Source organism: Larus michahellis, chromosome 8 (assembly GCF_964199755.1).
Source record: "Larus michahellis chromosome 8, bLarMic1.1, whole genome shotgun sequence".
In the NCBI taxonomy this organism is placed as follows: Eukaryota; Metazoa; Chordata; class Aves; order Charadriiformes; family Laridae; genus Larus; species Larus michahellis.
In genome coordinates this window covers 32555439-32577665 of record NC_133903.1, presented here as the reverse complement: position 1 = coordinate 32577665, position 22227 = coordinate 32555439, and the positions used below count along the sequence as shown (strand labels likewise).

The 22227-nt window shown below is 40.0% G+C and overlaps 1 protein-coding gene across 6 annotated transcripts in view; it reads right to left on the bottom strand.

Moving 5' to 3' along the window:
• Positions 1-21538, bottom strand: part of PTPRC (protein tyrosine phosphatase receptor type C) — a 63962-nt gene extending 42424 nt beyond the window's left edge. For all 6 annotated transcript variants that reach the window (XM_074597802.1, XM_074597803.1, XM_074597805.1 and 3 more), the window contains exons 1-2: positions 21431-21538; positions 21228-21345 (exon numbers count right to left, since the gene is read on the bottom strand). In XM_074597802.1, the coding sequence (XP_074453903.1) occupies positions 21228-21294 (67 nt within the window). In that variant the 5' untranslated portion in view covers positions 21295-21345; positions 21431-21538. The remainder of the gene's footprint in view (positions 1-21227; positions 21346-21430) is intronic.
• Positions 21539-22227: the final 689 nt, after the last annotated feature.

The following is a 22227-nucleotide window of genomic DNA, read 5'->3' as shown; positions in this document are numbered from 1 at the left end:
TACTAGATAAAGATGCTAGAAAAGAATTTATTTAGGAAAAGAATTTTATGGACCTTTCAAAGTATAGGGACCAAGGGAAAGCCCTCAGGCCAAAGCTAAGAGAACATCCAATTTCATGCTCCAAATAATTTTGCGCTCTTTATATAGGCACAGCAGTGCACAAGTCAGGAAATTCAGCAGACCTGTAAACATTTCTGATGTCCGATAATAAGAAAGATGTACATAGTGGCATTACACATCTTACGACAATAGCAAGAACAACTCCCACTTGGAAGTGGCAAGTCAGAAACCCAGTTTGATCTGTAAAACAAGTACCAGTTTGTATATACACATACACATAGATAGAGCAGTTCAGAAGTACCATGTGCAACGTCTTCTGTGAGGACAGATGGAAAAGCTGAAGCAGAAAGACACAGTATGTGCAAACGTGGGTAAGATTTTATTCTTTTGAGGTCTATAACAGCATTTGGTTGAAATACTGATTAATTTCTAAGCATGTGACCTGGTAATATTAACTGCTCTTTCATATTTAACTAAGGGAACATATGAGAAATTTTTCAGTTGCGTAGATTAATACACTTGGAGATATTATTTAGCACCAATACAGCATTTCATACATATGCCACACAAATTTAAAAATATGAACAAAACAAAAAAGATAAAAAGTTATGGTAGATGTTCAAGAAAGCACTTCTGCACACAAATTCATCATTGACTTCAGTAGGAATTAAGCCAATATTTTGAATTAAGATAACGTTCTGAATCAGGACTGCTACAGAGTCCGGCATGTAAGCGTGTAACAGATGCCCAACACCACTTCAGCAACAACTACAAATAGGAAGTGGGGACTGACAGTGCTTAATTCAGCATTCAGCTCTGCTGGCTCAGGAAGGCACGTGAGCCTCTTCTCTGCCTGCCCCTTTGTGCACGTAGACCAGCTCCAGTGTGGAATCACCTGGATTTCCACGGGCTGCTCTGCACCAACGTGCATGCTGTTAGGAGTACTTGGACAAACCGAACTATGGCCAAAACCCTGCAGGATCTATAGCACCCACAGCTCTATGTCAATTTCTCTGTTTTAATAACACTTCATACTGCAAACTGAAAATTTCAAGACAGTTTCACTCATATTAAAATTATGAAAGACAATTTCTAATGGTGCCCAGCATTAGCAAGGCAATTGAGACCATTCTACCCGAAGACTCAAAGAGGCTGCAGCATTGCAGTTGTGATTTTCAAGATTACCCTCACATCCAGAAAGTTGGAAAAATCTATAAAAAAGTAAAATTCTGGCTTCTGGGTTCCCACTCCCAACAAACAAGGTTGTTTTGTAGGAAATTCCATAGTCAAGAACGCATGATGCTCTGCCCATTGAAAAGCCTGCTGCAAAATCAATCATTTGTGCATTGTTAACACAATGCCATGTCTGTCTTTCCATTTGGAAATAAATTATGTTCTTTATGTTCGTTTACATAACCAAGACCCAAAGAAATTTAGGATAGACCAACAGCACCTGCAGCGATGATGATGTAAAGCAATCTGAAATAGTGTAGTGAAAGATAAGGCAGTAAATCACCAGCCTTCTTTAAGTTGACAGGGCCAAATAAAATCTTTACAAAAATTAATGAACTCTCAAGAAAATAAGGAATACAGTTATCAGGGAATGGAACTCCCTACCCAGGACATTATGTGTTTCTGTTAGGGGATGAGTAGCCAATCCTCTAGGTCCACAGCAGATGGTATAAAAGACAATTGAATTAAGGCTGTCAATTCATTTTGGCAGATGTCTGGGGCAGATAGCTGCCACAAAGGAATATGGTTTTCTGATGAATGGAAATGGAACTTTTATGAAAGCATTCTCCAAAGATTGCAAGAAATGGCACTGAGGTCCCTATCATCTCCTGCATGAGCTGACATCCCCCTGCTCAACCCCCCATCATGGGGGACTGGCAAACTGGCTGTAGAGGAGGAGCTGGCTCTGCAGAGGTGAGTGGCTGATGGCTGAGTGGGATCTCACTGCACTTGGTATCGTGGGGAACTTCTCAAATCAGGCCAATTACACTCTATTTGACCATGGGTTTCTCCATGTGAACAAAGGCCTACATTACATGAGGAATGTGGGCCTCTTGACAGAGCATCTGCTCTCCAGCCAGGAGTGCAGGTGCTTTTACTTGTGCAAAGGTACACAATGCTAAAATGGCTTAATCACCAAGCATGTTTTGTCTTTCAGTTTTAAGTTACTGGCAGTTGCTAATGAAAGCTATCTTTTACCTAATCCACGTTAATGGACTTTCACACTATGCTACCAAACGTGGTTGTGAAAATCCTGCTTCTGCAACTAGTTGTGCTACTGCTTGTTCTCCGTCTTGCTTTGCTGTATCCCGTAGTCACATCCTTTTTGGCTATGAGTCATTACAGTTAATCAGGCACATGGTCAAACTTCCATTTCAGTATAAATCAGTTTAGATTTGAGTGGCTTAACCATGGGAGGGTTCCCATTGTCTTGTTAAGGTTCTGCCTTTGGACCTCAGGGGACAAAATTGAGAAGTCAATGTTGGTATTTACTCATTAGTCAGCCTGAAGTTTTGCTTACTCTTCATATGCTGGTTTGACAGAGATATAGAGATACCACATAAAGTAAATAAAACCCACTGCAATCCACCGCCTCACTAGGAAGGGGCAGAAGAATTATTCTAACACTTAAAAGAAACAAAACTGTTGTTAAATGTGGTTGGTGTCTAGTAGTTAACTTTGTCCAAGAAAATGCCTTCATGTGTTCCTTCCCAGGCTCTGCATTACTGTTGACACTTACAACAGCTCATGATGCAGTGCTGATACACCAGTGGGCTAAGAGAGGGGTTTGGGGCTAGCTGCAGGTCCTGCAGGGCTCCACTGCTTTCCGCACATGCACCAGACAATGCTACTCTCTGCTGGGAAGACTGAAATTGCAAAAGACGTATGTGATTGGCTACTTCTTGCCTTTTTTTTTTTTTCTGCCTTCCCCCCAACCCCCCAGATGGCTAGAAGTTCCTGATTCTCTGCTTCTTCTGAAGCAGTTTCAGCAGCCTACCTCTAAACTGCAACGGTCCTGTGTTCAAGGGGCTGATCCCTTCCTGTCTGGTGCTGTTCATTATCTTATCATCATGCATCTGCTTATGTCACGCTCCAGGAAACTGGTCCATAACTCCAATGATGCCTCCACAGCACAAATATCCCCATCTAAAAGATGTGTCCGGTATCCATAGCCTCAACCCTGACCTGTTCTTACACCAGAGTTTCACTATGAACTTGCAGTTTCTTCAGAATTGCCAACCTGGGCATTCAAAAATAGGCAACAGGTTGCCTATTTTGGGATGCCTTGACAGTTTGTGATCTCTCTGCCAAATTGATCAGAATTTCTGTGATTCAGAGGTGACAAGATCGAAGAGATTTGTTCAGTCTTCTACAGAGACAGTAATTTAGATCTGCGTGCCCAGCAAGCCTGTGATGTGTGACCATGACACTATGTTTATCTTCCTAGTCTTGACCAGATTTCACTGGGGCAACACTGTTTGGCTTCAGATAAACTAGCAAGCTTAATAAAAATTTATGTTTCTTTTCAGATGATAACCTACTCATTTCAGAAGAATTTCCAAAATAGACAGCTCCGTTTAATAGTTTATTGTTAAAGATAAATAAAAAATTAAGTTCCATTATTCCTGCCAAACACAAGAAGAAAAAGAAAATGTCCATTTCCACCTAGTCTGTAACTTCAACTGAAAGGTATATGTGTTCTAGAAATAGAACACAGTTGAACATTTTTAATGCGTATTTAGCATTTTTAGCATTTTTTGAACAAGGATAAGAACAGACACGGGAACTATCAGCAAATAATGATTATAGATGTACAAGAAGAGTTGCATTAGCTACAAATTATGGGGATGTACTCATGTTCACCTGCAAAACTAATCTGGCAGGCGAGTAGCCAGAGCTGGTTTTTGCTTCTCCTCTGACACCCCCAGGAAGAGCCTGTGTTGCATCAGCAGACGGAGCTCACGAGGCTAGGTACAACTGTACAGAGTGTAAGGGAAATCAAGCACAACTTTTCAAGCATTCTGGTGTTTTAACAGTGTTTGGAATTAATGGACTTCTTTCAGTTTCCTGGTAAATGGCAGCCTGCAAGAACCATGTGGTGTCACAGGATGTGGGTGCCTTAATTTTATCTCCATTTTGCAGAGCACCGGTCCGTACTTAGCAAACCAGCGCTCAGCTTGCGTTGTAAGCAAGAGCCTACCCGTTCCCATGGCAAGGCTGCCTGTCAACCCACAAGTGAGCAAACTTCCTCACTGAGGTAAAGTGAAGTGCAGAAAAATACTAACACTTCAGCCTACATCGTTTGAAAACAGAATTCTGCAAAAGTAAACTATCAGAAGGTGTAGTTGCCCTAATGACTCATCTTTCATTTTTAGCATTCTTCTTTAGCTACAAAGCACTACACAAGCAGCCTCTACAATGACACAAGCCTCATGGTACATCACGGTACGAGACAGCTATTATCTAAGAAATAAGATTGTAGTTTACTTTGCATGAGCATTACACTGTACACAGAGATCCAGTGGCTGCCCTGGATTAGGATGATCTGATTTGCCCAGTAAAAACACCCAACGTACTTTTTCCTTTTACAGTTCTGCTATTGCTATTTCAAGTATTCTTTAATTACTGAAGGTTGATTGATCTAAAGCCCAAAGAGCCTCCTTTAAAAAGATGTTGACAGTAGTACACTGACTACCTCCACCTTAGCCACTGATGCTTAGGGACCTGGTTTTTGTTTTTGTTGTAAGCTCATACTCATTAGTCCTTCAGGAAATTTTGGGTGAATCCCACATCATTCGGCTCTGAAGCTTACTTCCTAAAGACAACATAAACAAACTTTATGCTTTTTCTTTACTAAAAGAAAATCTGGCATTGAAAAAAAAAAAAAAAAAAGGCAACGGGTCCCATTTCTTCTCTTCCCCACTGCTCACAGAGGCAAATGGCCTGTGCTATTACACCACTGTGCCCCCTTTCCCACACCACTGACAGATCGTAGCCAACCCTGGTTTCCAACACTGCCTCGTACTTCCAAGCAGTGAAGCGGAATCTCTCCAGGGCCAATAGCATGAAAACTTTGTAAAAAAGGCAGATGCAGTCTTCCGTTTGATTGATCCTATTATTTTTAACAATCGAGCAGACCCAGAGTTATTCATAACTTTTCTCATACATTGGAATAATTTGTTAGTTTATTATGGTTTATGTTATTTTCTTAATTAATTTCTTCTTCATTTTGGTAAGGACAGCAGTTGATATTAACTTTAGTCAGCGTCACTTCAGGTGGATTTCCAGCTTCAGAAGAACACCTCTAGTACCTAAACAAACACCCATAACCCAGCTTTTATTTTTGTCTCTGGCTTTACTGCTCCCTCTCCATTTAGGCTCAGGCACACACTTGCACAGTGTGTTAACATAATTTCCTTACAGGTTCTGGCATTTTGGGTTTGGGGTTTTTTTATATATTTTCTTTCAGTTCATTCTAAAATGTTTTCTCCTAGAGCTAACTTCCAAACACTCGTGTCGGAGAACATTATTCTGCAGAAATAGCACAGGGGATTTCAGAGGAGATGTAAATTCTAGTCTGTTTAAATTATACCTAGAAGATAGCATATTTATTTTCAGGACATTACATTTATATAACATCCTCACATCTCTCACTTTCTAATACTAAGTGTGCACAGATTTTTATAAGAGTAACTCCAAATACCTAGTTATATGACAGGAGGTCTTCATGATAAATCTGTACCAATGCCTTAAAACTGTGTGAGGAGTCCTTTGGTTAGGTATACTGGCAGCTTGGTACAACTGAATGAATTAATTTCATTTCTTCGTATGCCAGTTTTACAGTCTAACTTACTGGTAGTTGCAGTGAGACTCAATGAATGTGTCCCTTGTCCTCACAAGGAAGAATACCAATTCGATTACCTTGCATTTCCAAAGCACTGGGAATTAAATGGAGAAGGATTTTTCAGACCAACTTTAAAATTGACAGAGGTAAAGACAAATTACCACATCTGCATATTGTTACCTGTGCTTTTCTTAAAGTAGAAAATATTCTCTGCAAAAAAGTGTCAGTTACAACATGACATTAAACTAAGTCTGTATTTAGATAAAAAGTGGTGACGCTGTAAGGAGAGCAATCACTGGAAAAATTATACTTTGCCTAACAGGTTGATAAGAGATACCCAAGTGGCCTTAGATTTCATCTTTAGTGCATCAATACAAATGGATTATTATCTCTATACTAACAAACCTAAAATTCTTCCAAGATTACAGGTCCAGATCAAGCATACCAGACACTAAAGGTGGCGCACCTCCATCTTCCATACTCTGGTTGCTACACGAAGGAAGCCTAAATCTGCAGGCGGGAAGGGAGCAGCGACATGTGCCAGGACATCCCCCTGGACAGACAGAGGGCCAAGGCTGCACGGGGCAGCTTAAGAGCATATTACCACCTGCAGTAGGGATCCAGGCAAAGATGTTCACACCTGGGCATTTGACATCATATTTCTTATCTACCATATAACTTTTAAGGATTTTTATTATTATTATTTCATAGCTTGCATTATTAAGCTTTTGAAAAAGATTCCTGTCAATACAAACAGTTTCTTTAAATAAAAAGAAAAAAAACCCAAATAATTACTAGTCTGCCAACAGTACAAAGCTAGTGCAATGGACCTGGAAGCGTCCTTGAAATGCCTCTGGCCTTGTAAGCCAAGAAAGTGTCAGGAATTGGGTTTTGCAGGAGATGAACAACCCTTGCATCTCCAGAGAATCCTATGAATCCCCCAGACCTGGAGAATCTCTACTGTTGTTTAAACCTTTTTTTTTTTTCTGTAGCATGCAGACAACTCCTGTCCAGATTGAGAAACTCTAAGGAATCTTTTTGACTTCCTCTATTTTCCTCGTAGCAAGGCTTCATCTATGAAGAAGGCAGGAGCTGGGCTGGTGCTCACTAATCGGATAATTACATTAATAAATGCATCAAAACCAATATTAAAAACCTGCACCAGTAAGACTGTAAACACTGGACGCTTAAATAATATTAAATCTAATAATTTTTAGCAAAGAATCAAAGAACTGAAATTCAGAAAGTATTTTTGGATATCATAACAGCAGCAGGCACATGAAAAATGAGTGTACCATAAAGATAACGAGCAGAGAGACCAAGCTAGGATCTATTTGCAATCAAACTGGCTTCTTCTCCAGCACCTGCATTGTGAAGCTTCAGGATGGAATCTGCAAACAAGAAACCAACATCTAACACTTCAAATACTCAGCATCACACACTGTCAGTCATTCCCAGCGTTCTTCATTATGAGCGAAATCTCCTGTCTCAGTATGAGAAGAAGTCATAGGGATTTGGTTTTGAGTTTGTTTTTGAGTTAAAAGCTTTGAAGCGCTTTTTGTTCTGAAATGTGGCATTACAATGAATTTTGTGACAGATCATTTCCATAATGATCACATTTCCTGTTGTGAGGCTTCTCATCTGCCTCTATGACTGCACCAACACTGCAACCACACGCACTCTGCAACACCTTCCACCTCCAGCGCAGACGCTATAATACGTGCGCAGATTGAAACAGGACCAAAGAGATGTGTCGCTCTGACCCAAGACATAGATTGGGAACCTGCATCACCAGCAAGGCTGAACTGGTTTGATTTTGGGTTTGGATTTCTTTACAAGGATAGTAAATGGCAACTTTTATAGAAATCTGCCTCACTAAGACCTATCATTATAGTCCTGATCGTGTTAATTCTCATTTGCCTTTGCCTCCTGCAGTACCACAGTAATTCCTGATCATAAAATTAAATGCAGCTGTTAAATGTACCAACCCCTCCTGCAAAATTACTAGTGCATTATTGTCATTTCCCTGCTCTTGATTTACTCTTGCTTATGCTCCAGAACACCTGAAAGGTGCCACCATTTGATCTTACCCAACTGTCCAAGCAACCCCTTTATTTGTACTTCAATTTGATACCCCTGCCTGGAAGTAGGCAGAATTTTTCTTTTGAAGCTGACACCAATCTTCTCCCAGGAAGAAGGACTAATGGTTTCCCTCATGTCTTCTCCACTAGTCTTTGCTGAATATCAGATTCAGTTTTTGTGTCCACCCTTTGGCAGCGTGACAACTACTTTTTGCAGAAGGTTAACCCGGAATTTCTGCAACTAGCTGAGGGGATATACAGGCTCCTGCCATTCTGCTGACGTGTATGGAATAATCAAGGTTCAGGTACATTCCATTCAGCATTTAGAAAGGTGCTACAAAGACGCCACACACTACAAAGAACTGTTATCCCATTAACTGTTTGGGAAACCGGAATGGTGGCTGTGTAGCGGCTAAGGGATCAAGCCGTGTGTGTCTAGCCTGACAGTGATGTATTTTACTTTCACTATAAAGAATCCCAATGAAGTTGGCTCAAATTTAAACTAATGAATAACTCTGCTCTCTTGAAGGCACAGATTTAAATAAGTAAAACTAGTAAAATTTTAGTAACATTTATTTTAAAGGCAAGCTATTTTTTCTCAGGCAAAACTCTCACAAACAGAGTTTGAAAGCTTCTCCAGGTAAGAATTTTCTGAAGGAACACTACAATCATTTCAGTAATGCAGCTCTAACCATTATTAAGATATGAATGAGATGCCTTCCTGACTGGAAAAAAAAAAATATGTATTTTTCTTAATTAGACATTGCTTCTTCCCCTCGCATTCGTTCTGCACAATATGCTTACTCCCTAGAGAAGAGAGATATTCTCAGTGACTTCTCTGAGCAAGAATTCCTCCCTCTCCTCTTTAAGAATTTTCTTTAGTCTTTGTTATAAGTGGAAGAATGATAGTATTCTGCCTACACTTCCTGGAAACTCAGCCTAGTCCGTGTGTCTGCCTTTATCAAAATATCCATCAAAGGTCAGGTAATTTTCCATACTCATCTAGAGACAAAGATGCTACCTATCTTGATGAATCAGTTCAAGAGTGTTAGTGCTTCTCCCTCAAAATGAATCAGATATAATCACTAAGAAAATGAAGGACATTATTTCCATGACTATAAGCATGCTCGGAATTTCAATCTTATCAGATTTCACAGCTGCTTCTACTGTGGGCCCCAAATCTAGCTCTTCCCTGGCTTTGGAGCTAGTGCCAGGAGACAAGGGACCAAGTGGCAAATCAGTCAGTAGAGGCCAACTACTCAGCAGAGCTAAGCTCTGCCCTAGTTCTAGCGGCTATCAGAAAGACTAAAATCAGTTTATGCTGCAGGGATCCTAATGTGATCTAAAGAGACCAAAACATTTTCTTTTATTATTTAATTCTTAGCTTGGCATTACAGCAGTAGCACAAAATTTGCTTGACATCTTAACATAGAAAGATTAAATAGTCAACAAATCTGTTTTCTGCTTTCTTTTTTCTCCCCAAACATCTCTCACACCTGAGAAAAAGTGTCACATACTTCTATACAATATTTTTTCACTTAAATTTACTACCAACATCCATTTGTGTTGCTGGTGCAAAGCCCTAGTTATTTTCCTTTCCTAACACTTACGAACACTCGCCAAGATCTTTCATTCTGTGATCATAGAATGCTCTTTTGGCTCAGCACAGAAACGCACCAGAGTATCTGGTGAAGATACCTTTTGACATGGAGTTAGTGAGGCAGAGGACCACAAGAAAGGAGATCTCACAGATAAATAGTAAAACGCTGGTTTAGGTAACAGGATTCCAGCTCTTGTCACAGAGTTCTTGGATGATGATACAAAATCTACATATACTAATTTTCCATACAGCAGTTGTTAATAATTGGTTTTCATTTAGCAAGTTCTTATCTTAATTATATCAATCTGATTCGAAGAAGTGGTGACCTTTCAAAACTGTAAATTAACTGAAGTAAGGGGTGCTTTAAAAAGCATGGTGCTTGTCTCAGATTAAGCTTTCTGAATCAATAGATTGTGTTTCTCTTTGGATCATTTTGTCATCACAAATATGAAAATCCGTACGTGTGTAGCACTTAACTACAGAAGACGAGCACCATCATCAAAAAACTTAAGAAGAAACTAATATTTCTAGCTGTAGAAAGTTTTGAATAGTAATTCTGTAAATATGGCCTGAACTATACATTGAGAAACACAGATATAATAATACCCTGAAAATATTTTTATTCTCTACACAGAGAAGAGAATCCTGTAGTGGAAAAATGCTATGTGACAGTAAAAACTACTATAAGATATAGAGACAAAGCTGCTTCCTGAAAATTGGATACTTAGCTTCATAACCTTCATGCCACTCCGCACATGTGATTTCTTAGTTTTCAAAAACATCCTCCATCCTCCAGAAAAAAAACAACAGAAACTCTACAAGAGGGCACAGTGCTGCTCTCCCCAGGCTTTATCAGCAGGACTGGGGTGTGTGTATTCGTTGCTCGGATCTGCCCCTTGGGGCTAAGGGAGTGCTGATAGCATTACGACATTTTCATCTTCTGTGTAGGACAGCACCAGAAGACTTTCATCAATGAGTTTTGCAGATATTTGCTGACAGCACAGAAGTGGTGAAACGCACGGTCTTTGGCTGCTATTTCAGGCTTTGCAGCAAGATGTAGAGGCTTCCTATCAGTTTTTCCTGTCTTTCTTCCCATCCTTTCAGCTGCTCTCTTCCCCGCTGCCATCTCAGTCCCAGCATCCAATCTCTTCTCTTAAACCAGTTTCATCATCCTTCCTCTGATGCTCTGGGGTAGCAATAGCTGTACCATCACATCCTAACTCCCTGTCCCACAACATTGATCTCCCCTCAGTCAGCTTCATATCTGATCAGAATTTCTTTCTGAATGTTAATTCTTATAACTGCAGAAAATTTCAGTAGAGACATACGTATTGCATCCACTAACACTGTAAAGTTCTGGTATCAGACATAAATTAGAAGATTCATCACACTATCAATGAGTGCAGTGCTTTTCAAAGACTACCATAAAGACTTTAAGTGATTTTTTTTAAAAGGATGTAGAGTTACGTACCTGTTTCCTGCTACTACCTATGGTTGCTCATTGCCACACAAGGACAAGCTGAGAAACCAGACAGAGCTCAGATTTTACCAAAAGACAATATTATTAAACAGTTATTACACAATACGTCAGCTTCATTCAAGACTCTACTCACAGCTGTATGTTACGATCAACTGCTGTAATAGAAAATACAGCCATTCCAAACCCTTAGCTTTTCACAACAAAATCTTCTCCTTTAAACTTGCAGCCATCTAGAACCCAAAAGTCCTCATGACCCTGAACTCCAACTCAGCAAATGAATCACAACCAATTCCAGAAAAAAAAAAAAATCCTTCTGTAGAGTTCAATAAATATTTCAAAAAATTTTCTATACTGTAATATGGATCCAGATCACACTTGAATTAATTGCAGGCAATTCCCAGACCTTGCATCTACAGAGTTTGCTGTCTGATATTCAGGAAACACAATGTCATTCTCTGCAATCCTGAATATAAGTTCTGTATTTCTTTCTCCTTGCTTTTTTCAAGAGAAGAGAGTTATAGTGTGATTTATTTTTTTTAGTCCAAATAAATTTTTAGGTCAATTACAGGTTAAAATTAATTTGTTATTGTTATTACTATTTATGAGAATGCTGAACACAACATACAAATTTTCTTAACTGAACTGACCAGAATGTGGTCCCTCTCTTTCGTATACAGATGGTGTTCATGTTAGCTCATCTCCTGAAGATAAAGTCTCTGCTACAAGAATTGAGAATCAGAAGGGTGAGATTATACACTCTCCCATACAACAGAGTGAATGTGCGCGTGTGTTTGTAACACATCATCTACACATTCTGTTGTTTGTTTACTGAATTTCACTCACTGGTGAGAGAATGCAATATGTTAATGAAAGGATTAAACAGCTGGAGAAAATAATCATTGCAAATAAATATAGTGCCTTTGTATGTGACCTGATTCTTTATTGTTTCTATATAGCAAGAGAGGAGCTTTGCAGCACTGTAAGTTTTTGCCTGCAGCAGTTTTATCATGAAGAGTTATCTTCCAGGAAGATGTGCCTCAGTTGTTGTCACGTAAAGAAGTTATAAGAACACAACGTGAGACCTGCAATACACAGACCTACGTAGGAGAGTTTATTTTGGATCCAGGGAATAATTTATTCAGCTGTATGCTGCTTTGAATAAGAAGTTGTATGTCCCTTTCTCAGAAAAGGAAATAAATAGCACAGGGGCTTATGCAAGCTCTTTGGCTGGGCACACACGCTACTATTACTTTTTGCCTTATCTGTCTTTCCTCCTACCTCTAAACCGTTCCTTTTTAAGAAGTATCCGTGATGTCCAGAGTCAGATCCTAAACCATTTGAGGACAAGACCATATTTCATCCTACGTTTGTACAGCATGTGGCCCAATGAGAATGCATGGTCATGACTGTGACCATTAGCCCTACCGTACACACAGGTCAGGCAGTCACACGTGCACAGCAGCAGCTCCTTCCTGACTTTCCAAGTGCTCAGTAGTCACAACTTCAGAAAAAAGTTTCAGAAAAGATCAACTTGTGGCTGCACACTCCAATTTTTCACACCATCTCAGTGACCAACACATGGAGGTCTTCTGAAAACCTGATCATTTTCTTCCATGAAAAAACAATTCTCAAGTGTTTTGGAGCTTACAGTAAAAACTGGGGGTGTCTTCTCCAAACAGCTCTCTCAGGACAGCTAACAGGGAAGCAGAACTTTCAGGATGAAGACCCCCAGTTAGTTAAAAAAAAAAAAAAAAAAAAAAGTGGACTTTATTTTCTTGTTCTACTATAAAGCCAAAGAAAATTCAACAAAATACAGTAAAAAAAAAACCCACAAAGATAAAATAAATCCTGTAAGACACTTGAAAGCCTTTTCAGACTTTCCACTGACGTCACCACTGAGGTGAGACTTAGGCAAGCAGCAGTTCTGTTGCGAAGAGAAACAGAGAGCATCAACTACAGAGAGAGCAGCTGAAAATGGCCTATCTGACACGTTCCACGTTATTAAAATGTCTTCATTGCTCAGTGAAGAGTGTTTTTAGCAGCTGTGGTTTGCAAGCAATCCTTCCCTTGCCATTTAAGGCACGCTTCTGCAATGACGACACACTTGTTGACACGCCTGGAGCAGAATCACTTCCACGTTGTAAATGGCTGTTTTCCCAACATTAATGCAAAAACTTGAACCAGTTACTGCGCCAAACGCTTGTCTGTTTATTCAGGGTGGTGCAAAACTGCATCTTAGCAGGCCCTTAAGCCTAGCATTGATCGCAGCAGGAAGAAAAATGCAGCCGTCACTTTTTTGTTAGCTTTTGAAATAATCTGATCCTCGAATCCTGGAATTCTTCCTGAACTCTTCTGTGATTTCTAATGAACTTAATACATCCTGTGTTGATTCAAAAGGCATCTGTAGGCAAGATTTCCACAAACAGTATCCCTCTATAAATACTATCTTACTACAGATTAACACTTACCTATTTTAGCACTTCTAAATCCTCACGGCCAAACTGGCCAACCTTCCGAAAAGCATGAAGTGCTAAATTAGGGAGGCCAAACATTACTGGATTTTATGAAAGTTTCACCTCCGAGTATTACAAAACCTCCACGTATAACAAAACCTTGATCCATTAACATCAACTCTTTATAGTTCTCCTGTTCATTTCCTTGAGCTGCCTGCCTTGTGTTCAGCACCATTCCACTGTAAACCTTCTGAACTGCAAGTATGTAAACTGACACTTGGTTAAGCAGTTATTATTCCTAACATTTTCTAAAAGTGAGTGAGTGCATTGTGTGACTGTCAGAAACATTTATTTCTAAGTCATTTGATTAGCAGACTAGGACAGCAAAATCAGAAATGCTACTAAGTTGTACTAACGCATATTTCTTACTGCTGTTTCATATCTTTCCCTCAAACCTCAACCACATTTCATACTTCAGACTAGCACACTAGACTGCAGGTGTGTGGAGGATGTAGAAAAGTCTTTCAGTTCTGTTGAGGCAGCACAGTTGAGTACAGAAGCATTAATGAAACTACAAACAAGGCCGAGCACTTTTGTGTATTTATTGGGCAGTCTCAAGTATCATGAAAGTTAGCCTTCCACTCACACACTCAGATACACAGCACAGGCACGTACACTCACACACATTATTTGGGGATGAGGGAACTGTATATTGCTTACAAGAGACCTAGGGCAACAATCTCTCATTGCCATCAGGGACCAAGTGAAAAAAAAATACACAGAATTTTAAAAATATATGTTTCAGTATCATTTAAATTCTTCCAAGGAAGAGTGATACGAATAAAGAAATCCTCCAGATTCTCTATCCAAAACTCATTAAAATCAAAAGATGTCTCTAAGGTGTATATGTATGTGATTCTGCATTCATTTTAGACCTCTGAGGTCTATCTCAAGAAGATTAACTAAACTGCTGCAGTAGCAACATTGATTATCTTTCCCTCGATGTGCGAGCATACTTTTTAAATCGTGTGCTGATAGAATCAACTTGGCCTGCATTTCTCTAGAACGGTTGGTTTATGTTTATAAATGCTACCACTCAGGCTCCTAAACCACCTAATTTACTAGAGAGGCTCACTATTATATTTACCCCTAGGTGTGGAGGATGCTTTGTAATATGAAGCCTGTTGCAGCCATGGTCAGTTTAGCACACCTTCTCATCTCATCCGCAGACATGGAAAGTAAAAAGCTGGCAGCACTCTTTGTGTGCCTCACCCAAAATTGGTTAAAATGGAGACTACAGTTGATGTGATCGTGTTTTAGAGAATTTCAGATTTGCTGACGTTAAGCACAGTATGAGTTGTTCTTACTCAGCACAAGGTATCAGCTCCCCATTGACAACACCTGTGCTTCAGGAGCGAGAACAAGGCAGTAATTTATGCACAAGTCATTTGTTTCATACTTTTAGTTTTCTTTGCTCAGACACACGATTCAAAATACTCTAATGCACAACCAGTTTCTTCAGATTAATGTCTGGTAGTTTACAGGTTGCAAGAAGCAAGCATCCCTCAGAATGTTTGAAGGATTATGACTACATATTGCAACAACTTAACAGATGACGAAACTGAGATCTAGAGAAATGAACATTTCACACCATGAGTTTCTGAGACAGCCTAGACTGCAGCTGACCTCCGTCTCTTAGATCTTACTCTAGAAGCTCGACTCTGCTCTGCCATTTATCCTATGCTTTTTTCCACCTACAAATGTCTTAACTCTCAAGGATCCAGAAACAGTTCAGGGACTAATACTATCTTAAATATTCATTCACAGCTTCTGCAATGTATAAGACTACCTGGAAAGGCTTTACTAGCCCTATATTTTTGTACCATCTCAACTGAGGCTCTGTATTGTACTCCATTTCCCAGAGTGTAAAATCTTCCAGCTCATCTAGGACGTATATGCTTCATTTAATAGATTGCAATTTCCTTATATGTTGTACACAAAGCTTCATTGTATGGCTTCATTTTTCTCTTAAGACAGATAATTTGGTATTTTTTATTTTTATTTTTTGTTTTAGGAAAAGAATTTATTTTGAAAGGGAATTAAAAATATTGCTCCATGGAATCCACATTTTTGCAACAACAAAAAAAGTCGTTCATGCACAACAAAAGATACCTCCAGAGCTCTGTGCAGGGCGGTGGGATTATGAATGAAGAACAGACAGATTGTAAGAGAGGTCTTTGAAACTAGAGAATAGAAACCTAAGCAAGCAGGCTAGCCGAGGAGGCACTGACACAGAGGGAATAACTGGAAGAGCAGTACTGCAAAGTAGTGGTATAAAATAAGAGAAGTGGATCCTGTTAGCTACACAACGCTATGGATAATATAAGCTGGCACTGAAGTGCTCACAGCTAGTTTCTAAAATCCTGGCACTAGAGGCCCCAAACTGCTTTACCTGAAAGGGAAAGAAGCCTGGAAATAGATAAAATGCTGTAACAGTTACTGAAACAGCAGTGAACAAGATCTGTTTGCCAGTGTATGGACAGCCTGGAAATACGTCAGGACACACAGCACAACAGCCTGAGAGACAGTAAAGTTTCAGGGGAAAAAAAACAGCTTTCGCAACTGTATCTGTTATTTTAATCTTGATATTTACAGGAGGAAGTCAGAGTTTTGCCACATTAAAGCTTTTTACCACTTTTTGCACAGAAGTGCTTCGGGGCCTAAATTGGGCTTTGAAGAGAGTAAACTACTCCCCCAAAAATGTTTTGGATGTTCAGCATTTGCTAATTTTACCTGGAAGAAGTAACTGCTTAATTTCTAGTTATGTACGATTATAAATGAACAAATGTGAACAACGGACATCTCTGCAGGGTGCAGAAAGCAGCAGAGCTCAGGGACCATCGCTGTGTCCCCGGCAGGGCTGGCAGTCATGGCCCCAGCAGCCACCTCCAAGGTCACGTCTGTCCCAAGCAGGGCACGGACGTCCAGCACAGCCCCATCTAAGCTGCCACATTCCTGCAATACACATGTTGTTCCTAGGGTTTGAAAGGAGCCACAAAGAGCTGAACTCACGCTAGCAAGCCTTGCCCAGCACATGATGCTCTCCTGCAGTGCCTCCCAGTCCTCCACTGTCTCGGGTCCAGGTCTGCAGCCCCCACCGCCCTGAGCTCCCCCGTCCTCACTCCTAGGGCTGGCAGCACGGGAGGAACTGCCACCCAAAGGGCAACAACAGTGGCAAGGCTCAGGGCACAACATGGGGTAACGCAGAGACACCCAAGCTAACTCTAAACAAGGTAGTTGAACGAGTATGAAGGGAAGTCAAGCCATGACAGCAGAGAGCTCGTTGTGGGTTAATTTATTCTGCCTTCCTGGTGGGCCAGAGGTATGCTTATGAATATTAACTCTTAAAACTAGATCAAGAACGTAAACAGAGGCCAGAACACTTTCATGGCCTGCTGTTCTCGTTTCCTTGCTCCCAGCATGGTACAGTGTATACCACAATGCAGCTGCACAGGAAAGGAAAACAGGACAATTTTCGTGCACTATATACAATGCATTCACAATTCCAGTGTGTAGACTGCCTACTTGTTTAATGCATACACACGCTCCCGGGGAGGCGGGCAGTTCTGCAGATAGGTCACAGGAGTCAGAAAAACAGAGCTTGATTCCTGATACTAGGAACATTTTGAAGTCACTTCATCCTGCATCCTCCCCCGGCTTCTTCTGTCTTATCTCACTATACGTGCAATGTTTCTAACCCACTCACTGTGGATTTGCGCTTCAGAACCTACATATATAAATGTCAGTTCACCAAAATAAAACTAAAACTAAAGGAACTGGTTCCAACATACCACGCCACTGAGAGCTGGATTTTCTTTAGAACTGGTCTCTGCATGGCAGTTTTACAGCTTTAGGTCCATACTTGTAAAACATTCTCAGTATGTTAATACACTGATGCGAGTGAATACGGAATGACTAGCAAATGTCTTTTCTATGTAGGAAAGACCCATTAGTCCAGAACCAATGTCTCTTGCCCTGTCTGCAGTTACAATCAATATACCACATCAGCAACCTGGCCATCTGCTCCTTATGTTTGTACACATCTAGTTGAATGGGTGAAGAAAATTACACGTTTGGTCCAAATCAGTAGCTAATTGTAGTCCAGAAATCATGTAGCTACGCTGATGCGCTGCTGTGCTCCCATTAACGTGTGTCCTGCTGGTGGCTGAAGTACACCACCAAAATGAAACAGAACGGCTTCCAGTTTAGAACTGGCGTGGGTCCGGCCGGCCCAGGCAGCAAGCGGGACTGCCTGCAGCCAGGTCCATACACAAACGCTCTGCCTCGGTTGGTTTTGGTTAAAATACTGGGACTGCACAAGGTGTGAAAAGCAGGCACTTTGTTTCAAATGATTAAGAGGCCTTTGAGCGCAGGAACTCCGTTGTATATATTTCAGAAAGCCTTAAGTACATCACTAAAAAATAAAAAAAAAATATGATACGGTCCTAAACAGAACCTGCAGTGGGGCATCCAAAAGAGGAATACACCAGAGGCAGTACTCTAAAGCCTTCAGTTCACTTTCTTCTACCTTAATACCTATCCTCCTGCCAGAAAAATTCCCTTTCTCCTTCATCCTACACACAGAACGAGCCGAGACTGCTAAGTTACGCTACTTAAAAACTAGGTCTGCCAGACTCTTTCCAAAGGGATAGACCAATCTGTGAAAAAGCTTTTCACTGACAGCAGAAGCCATAGGATGAGCTATACTGACGCTGATGGCTGTGTGAGGAAAACATAACACTTCCAGGTGGGAACCTCCACAGCTGTTGGGCGTGGAGACTGCATGGCATCAGGTTTCATGTGCCTGCCAAAGCTTGGTACTTTTAACCTGGAAAATAAAAAAGTCACACCCCAAACTACCAAGCAATTATTTGGTTTCCTGAAATAAAGGAAGTGGCTCAGAAGTGGGTGAAGGCTTTTGAAAGCTGTCAAATTGCTAATACTTTTGTGGAGGGTGGGGAAGGAACATGAATTAATGATCTCATGGAAAAAAAAGGGCTTTTCCTACCAGCATTTCTTTTTCTTTTTTCTAAATGGAAGCGAAAGTTTTTTCCTGTTGTGTTTTTTGGGTTATTTTTTTGCGGGGTGGGGTCTTGGGGGTTTTTTTTGGTGGTGTTTTTTTTTTTTTTCTTTTTTATTGAGTTGTTTTGGGGGGGGGGGGTGTTTTGTTCTGGGTTGTGGGTTTTTTTCCCACAAACAGGAATTGATGCATTGTAGCAGGTATAATAGCATAACTTTTTGGATTGGGAAGCCAGCCTGGATATTAGAAGGTGTTATGTTATCAATCTTACACTAAAGATTTTAAGAAGCACACATCTGGCAACTAAAGATTTTAGTAAAGATAGCTATTCCATGTAGGCAGAGATGAAAGACTAACAAATAGTGCACAAAACACTGATGAATTTAATGGCATATTTCAGAACCGCGAATGTTTACAAGGACAGATTGAACTCCAAGTCTGGTGTTTATTGGTACCATATATTGGTGCGTATGGCTACATCCACAAATACCACTAGTCTTCTATTTCTTACCCGGATAACCAGCTGGATACATTTCCTTTATTTGGGGGATTTGCATAGTGAAAAGGCCTTTGTAGAGGCTCTAGATATTCCTAACTTGTTTGTTTGTTTTAACGTAGTTTGATGCTCTTAAAAGTGGCTCGGTGATTACAAGAAATTAAAGATGTTTTATAGGATGTCTGTGCTTGTGGTGGGAGTCAGACAACCTTAAAATTTCTCCTGCTAGGTCTTCAAAATCACTAGGTACAATAGTAATAATAATAGCAATAACAAAACAAATCCCGAAGTCCACCCAACACTTACTAACAAGTGCCTGAAAATTGTTCTTGCCATAAAACCAAAGCCTACGCCACCTTTTCCGAATGTTGCTCCTCCATTAACAAACTCCTCCCTAGAAGACTGCCCAGCTGCCCAGGCAGACTACGAGGTAGAGTAACCTACACAGCAAAGATGAAGTACAATGGTTCTGTCGCCCTGACAGGGCAATCAATCCCTATGCCAAACTACACAGTGAAAACAAGGGCTGTGAGGCTGAGTACTTGATACTCCAGCGCGAGACTGCTAATTGCTTTAAGTGTACTAGAGAGGAGTCAAAACTTATCATTTCCTTGAGGCTCTTCTGTTTAGTAGAATTATGTAGAGAGGACCTTGCCTGAGCTAGACGACTGTGTGTGGACACAGAAAATAACCATTACTTGAAATAAAATACTGCTACGCCTCTTTCTGTCTTCCAGCCCTGTCTGTCAGCTAACACATCGACTGACTGTGGAGGTGGCTGAGAGAGCAGACAGTAACCTGCCCTTTCTGGAGAAAAGGGAGCGGTGGGAAGTCTCAGAAAGACTTAAAAAATGGAAAGTAGGACAGCAGATTAAAAAAAAAAAAAAGTACAGGAAAAGCAAGGGATTTTTTCTTTTTCCTCTACAGTATAGCATTCACTTGTTTTCTTACAATATCCAACAGCTACCAACCAGATTTATTCAGCGTTGCCTCTGTTCAGAGACTTTGAAGGACAAGAGAACCAATGCTCAGGCTTCAAATGGTCTTCTTAGCTGGTTATCAACCAAAGGCAGATCATTTTCTTGCTTACATCAGTGTAAACCTGGAGTTACTACAGTGACATGATGATAGAAGCATGCATAAATTCAACGTATGTGAAAAGAGGTTTCAGCCCTGCATATAATTTGCTGCCATTTCAGAATATATGTTTCAAGTGACTTTTTAGGGTGAACATTACTTAAGAGAACAGCTTTTGTGTCTGCCATTAACTATCCCAAATTACATTAGCTAGCTAAACTGATGGAAAGTACAGATATGTAGAATGCTGCATGTTCTTTTCAAGAAAATATTTTCTTAAACATATATCCATTTTTTTGTCTTTGTATAAAGTGTTACCTCAAAATTAATTGCTTTTCTTGCTACTCACGTTATCTGACACATCTAGCACGTTTTGCAACATCAGCCTCTTGGGCTCTATCTTTCTCTTATAAAATTAAAAAAAGTCAAGCAACAAATTAACCTGCAGTGGGGTAATTAGACAATTAAAAATTTTGAAGGCTCTTTAAGAAGCAGTTTTTATAACATAAATAATTTGTATTTTATAAAGTTAATATAAAATAAGTAATTTCCCAACTGTAGAGGGTAACTTACGATGTTTAGATTTTTTTGATAACCCCACTGCAGTAAAAATCAAAATTTGAGGAACTGTAAGCAGATTCTGAGATCAGGGAGTGGCTGAAATGGATGGAAAGATTTTTTTTCTTGAAGGATTTAAACGCAGAAAACAGAGTACTGCATCATGAGATGAAACCAAACATAAAAACTGTATTGAATAGGTTCACATAAGAGATCCAGGTGTATTCTTTTTCAAATACAACTACAAATACTTCTTTTCAAATGGTTCCTATAACTCTCGCGTATGACCGTGCGGAAGACATCTTAGCCGTGTACATTACGCATCAATCTTCCTGATCTAGGTCTGACACCATCGCATACAACTGTATTCTAGTTTCTCAACAAAGATGTTATTTCTCCACTTTGCAAAACTTTTCATTTGTTTTACTTGTACAGAGGACGTTAAAGGATCAAAATGAGAGAAAGAAATATCAATTAGTACCTACCTTTGACAAAAGCATCCTGTCTCAGAAATGCAACACCAAATGCTAAGAGTTTAAGCCACAAAAACATGGTTACTTCTGGAAATCAGGCGTATCCTTATGAAACAGCATGTGTCTCTCTCTGGAAAGCAAAATAAGTGTTATCTGTCTGCAAAAGAATTTCTCAGCAATACTTGAACCAAAAAGGAGAATAACTAGGCACGTACATTGCACTGCCTGCTTATCTGTGAGGGAGTTGCTTCCTCTGTTACCCCGAACTAACCACTCGCAAACTCGCTATGCAGTTTAGTGATGTCAGAGACAATTACTTCTTCAAAAAAAATTCTTTCAGTTTCCAGGAAGTCAAGAGGGTTTTTCTTAAGTTGCTGCAGTAACGCTCAGCTTCCTTAATTCAAACGAAATAGATCATTTTCAGCCATTTCTTTCTACTGAGGAGCTCAACAAGACTTAACTTTTCAAAGGACTGGATTTAACAAACAGTCATTCTTTCTCTTCGTATTCACCTTTCTATTGCACACATGCACCAACTTCTGTGTTATGGATGCTTCTTGAGATTCCTGTTGAGAGAAAGAGAAACCTAAACCATTAGTCAACAAAACCCTTATATTGGCAACCAGGCCTTCATTAAAAGATGCATCCTGAAGTGAAGTGACTGCTGATTAAAGGGAAACCCTTTAAACATGGGATATACTTCTGAAACTTTCTGCAAGAATGCTATTCAAGGTATGACAGTAATACATAACAAATGGATAGAGACAGTCTGTTTTCTGTAATATTCAGTGCCTAGTTAGGTAGCTCAATGCAATTCTTTACCATGATAGTACCAGACGATTGTGGTCCCTTTCCTGGAGCTGATGCAAGGTACACTAAAGATATTTTCCCTTGCTGCGTGCACTGAGACAGTACTCAACAACTTGATAACAAGTGTTCATTATACAGTAGATTACAAAGGGAATAAATGTTGGGATTGCTTCTCTTATTGGAGGTCTCGAAGGCTTTAAAA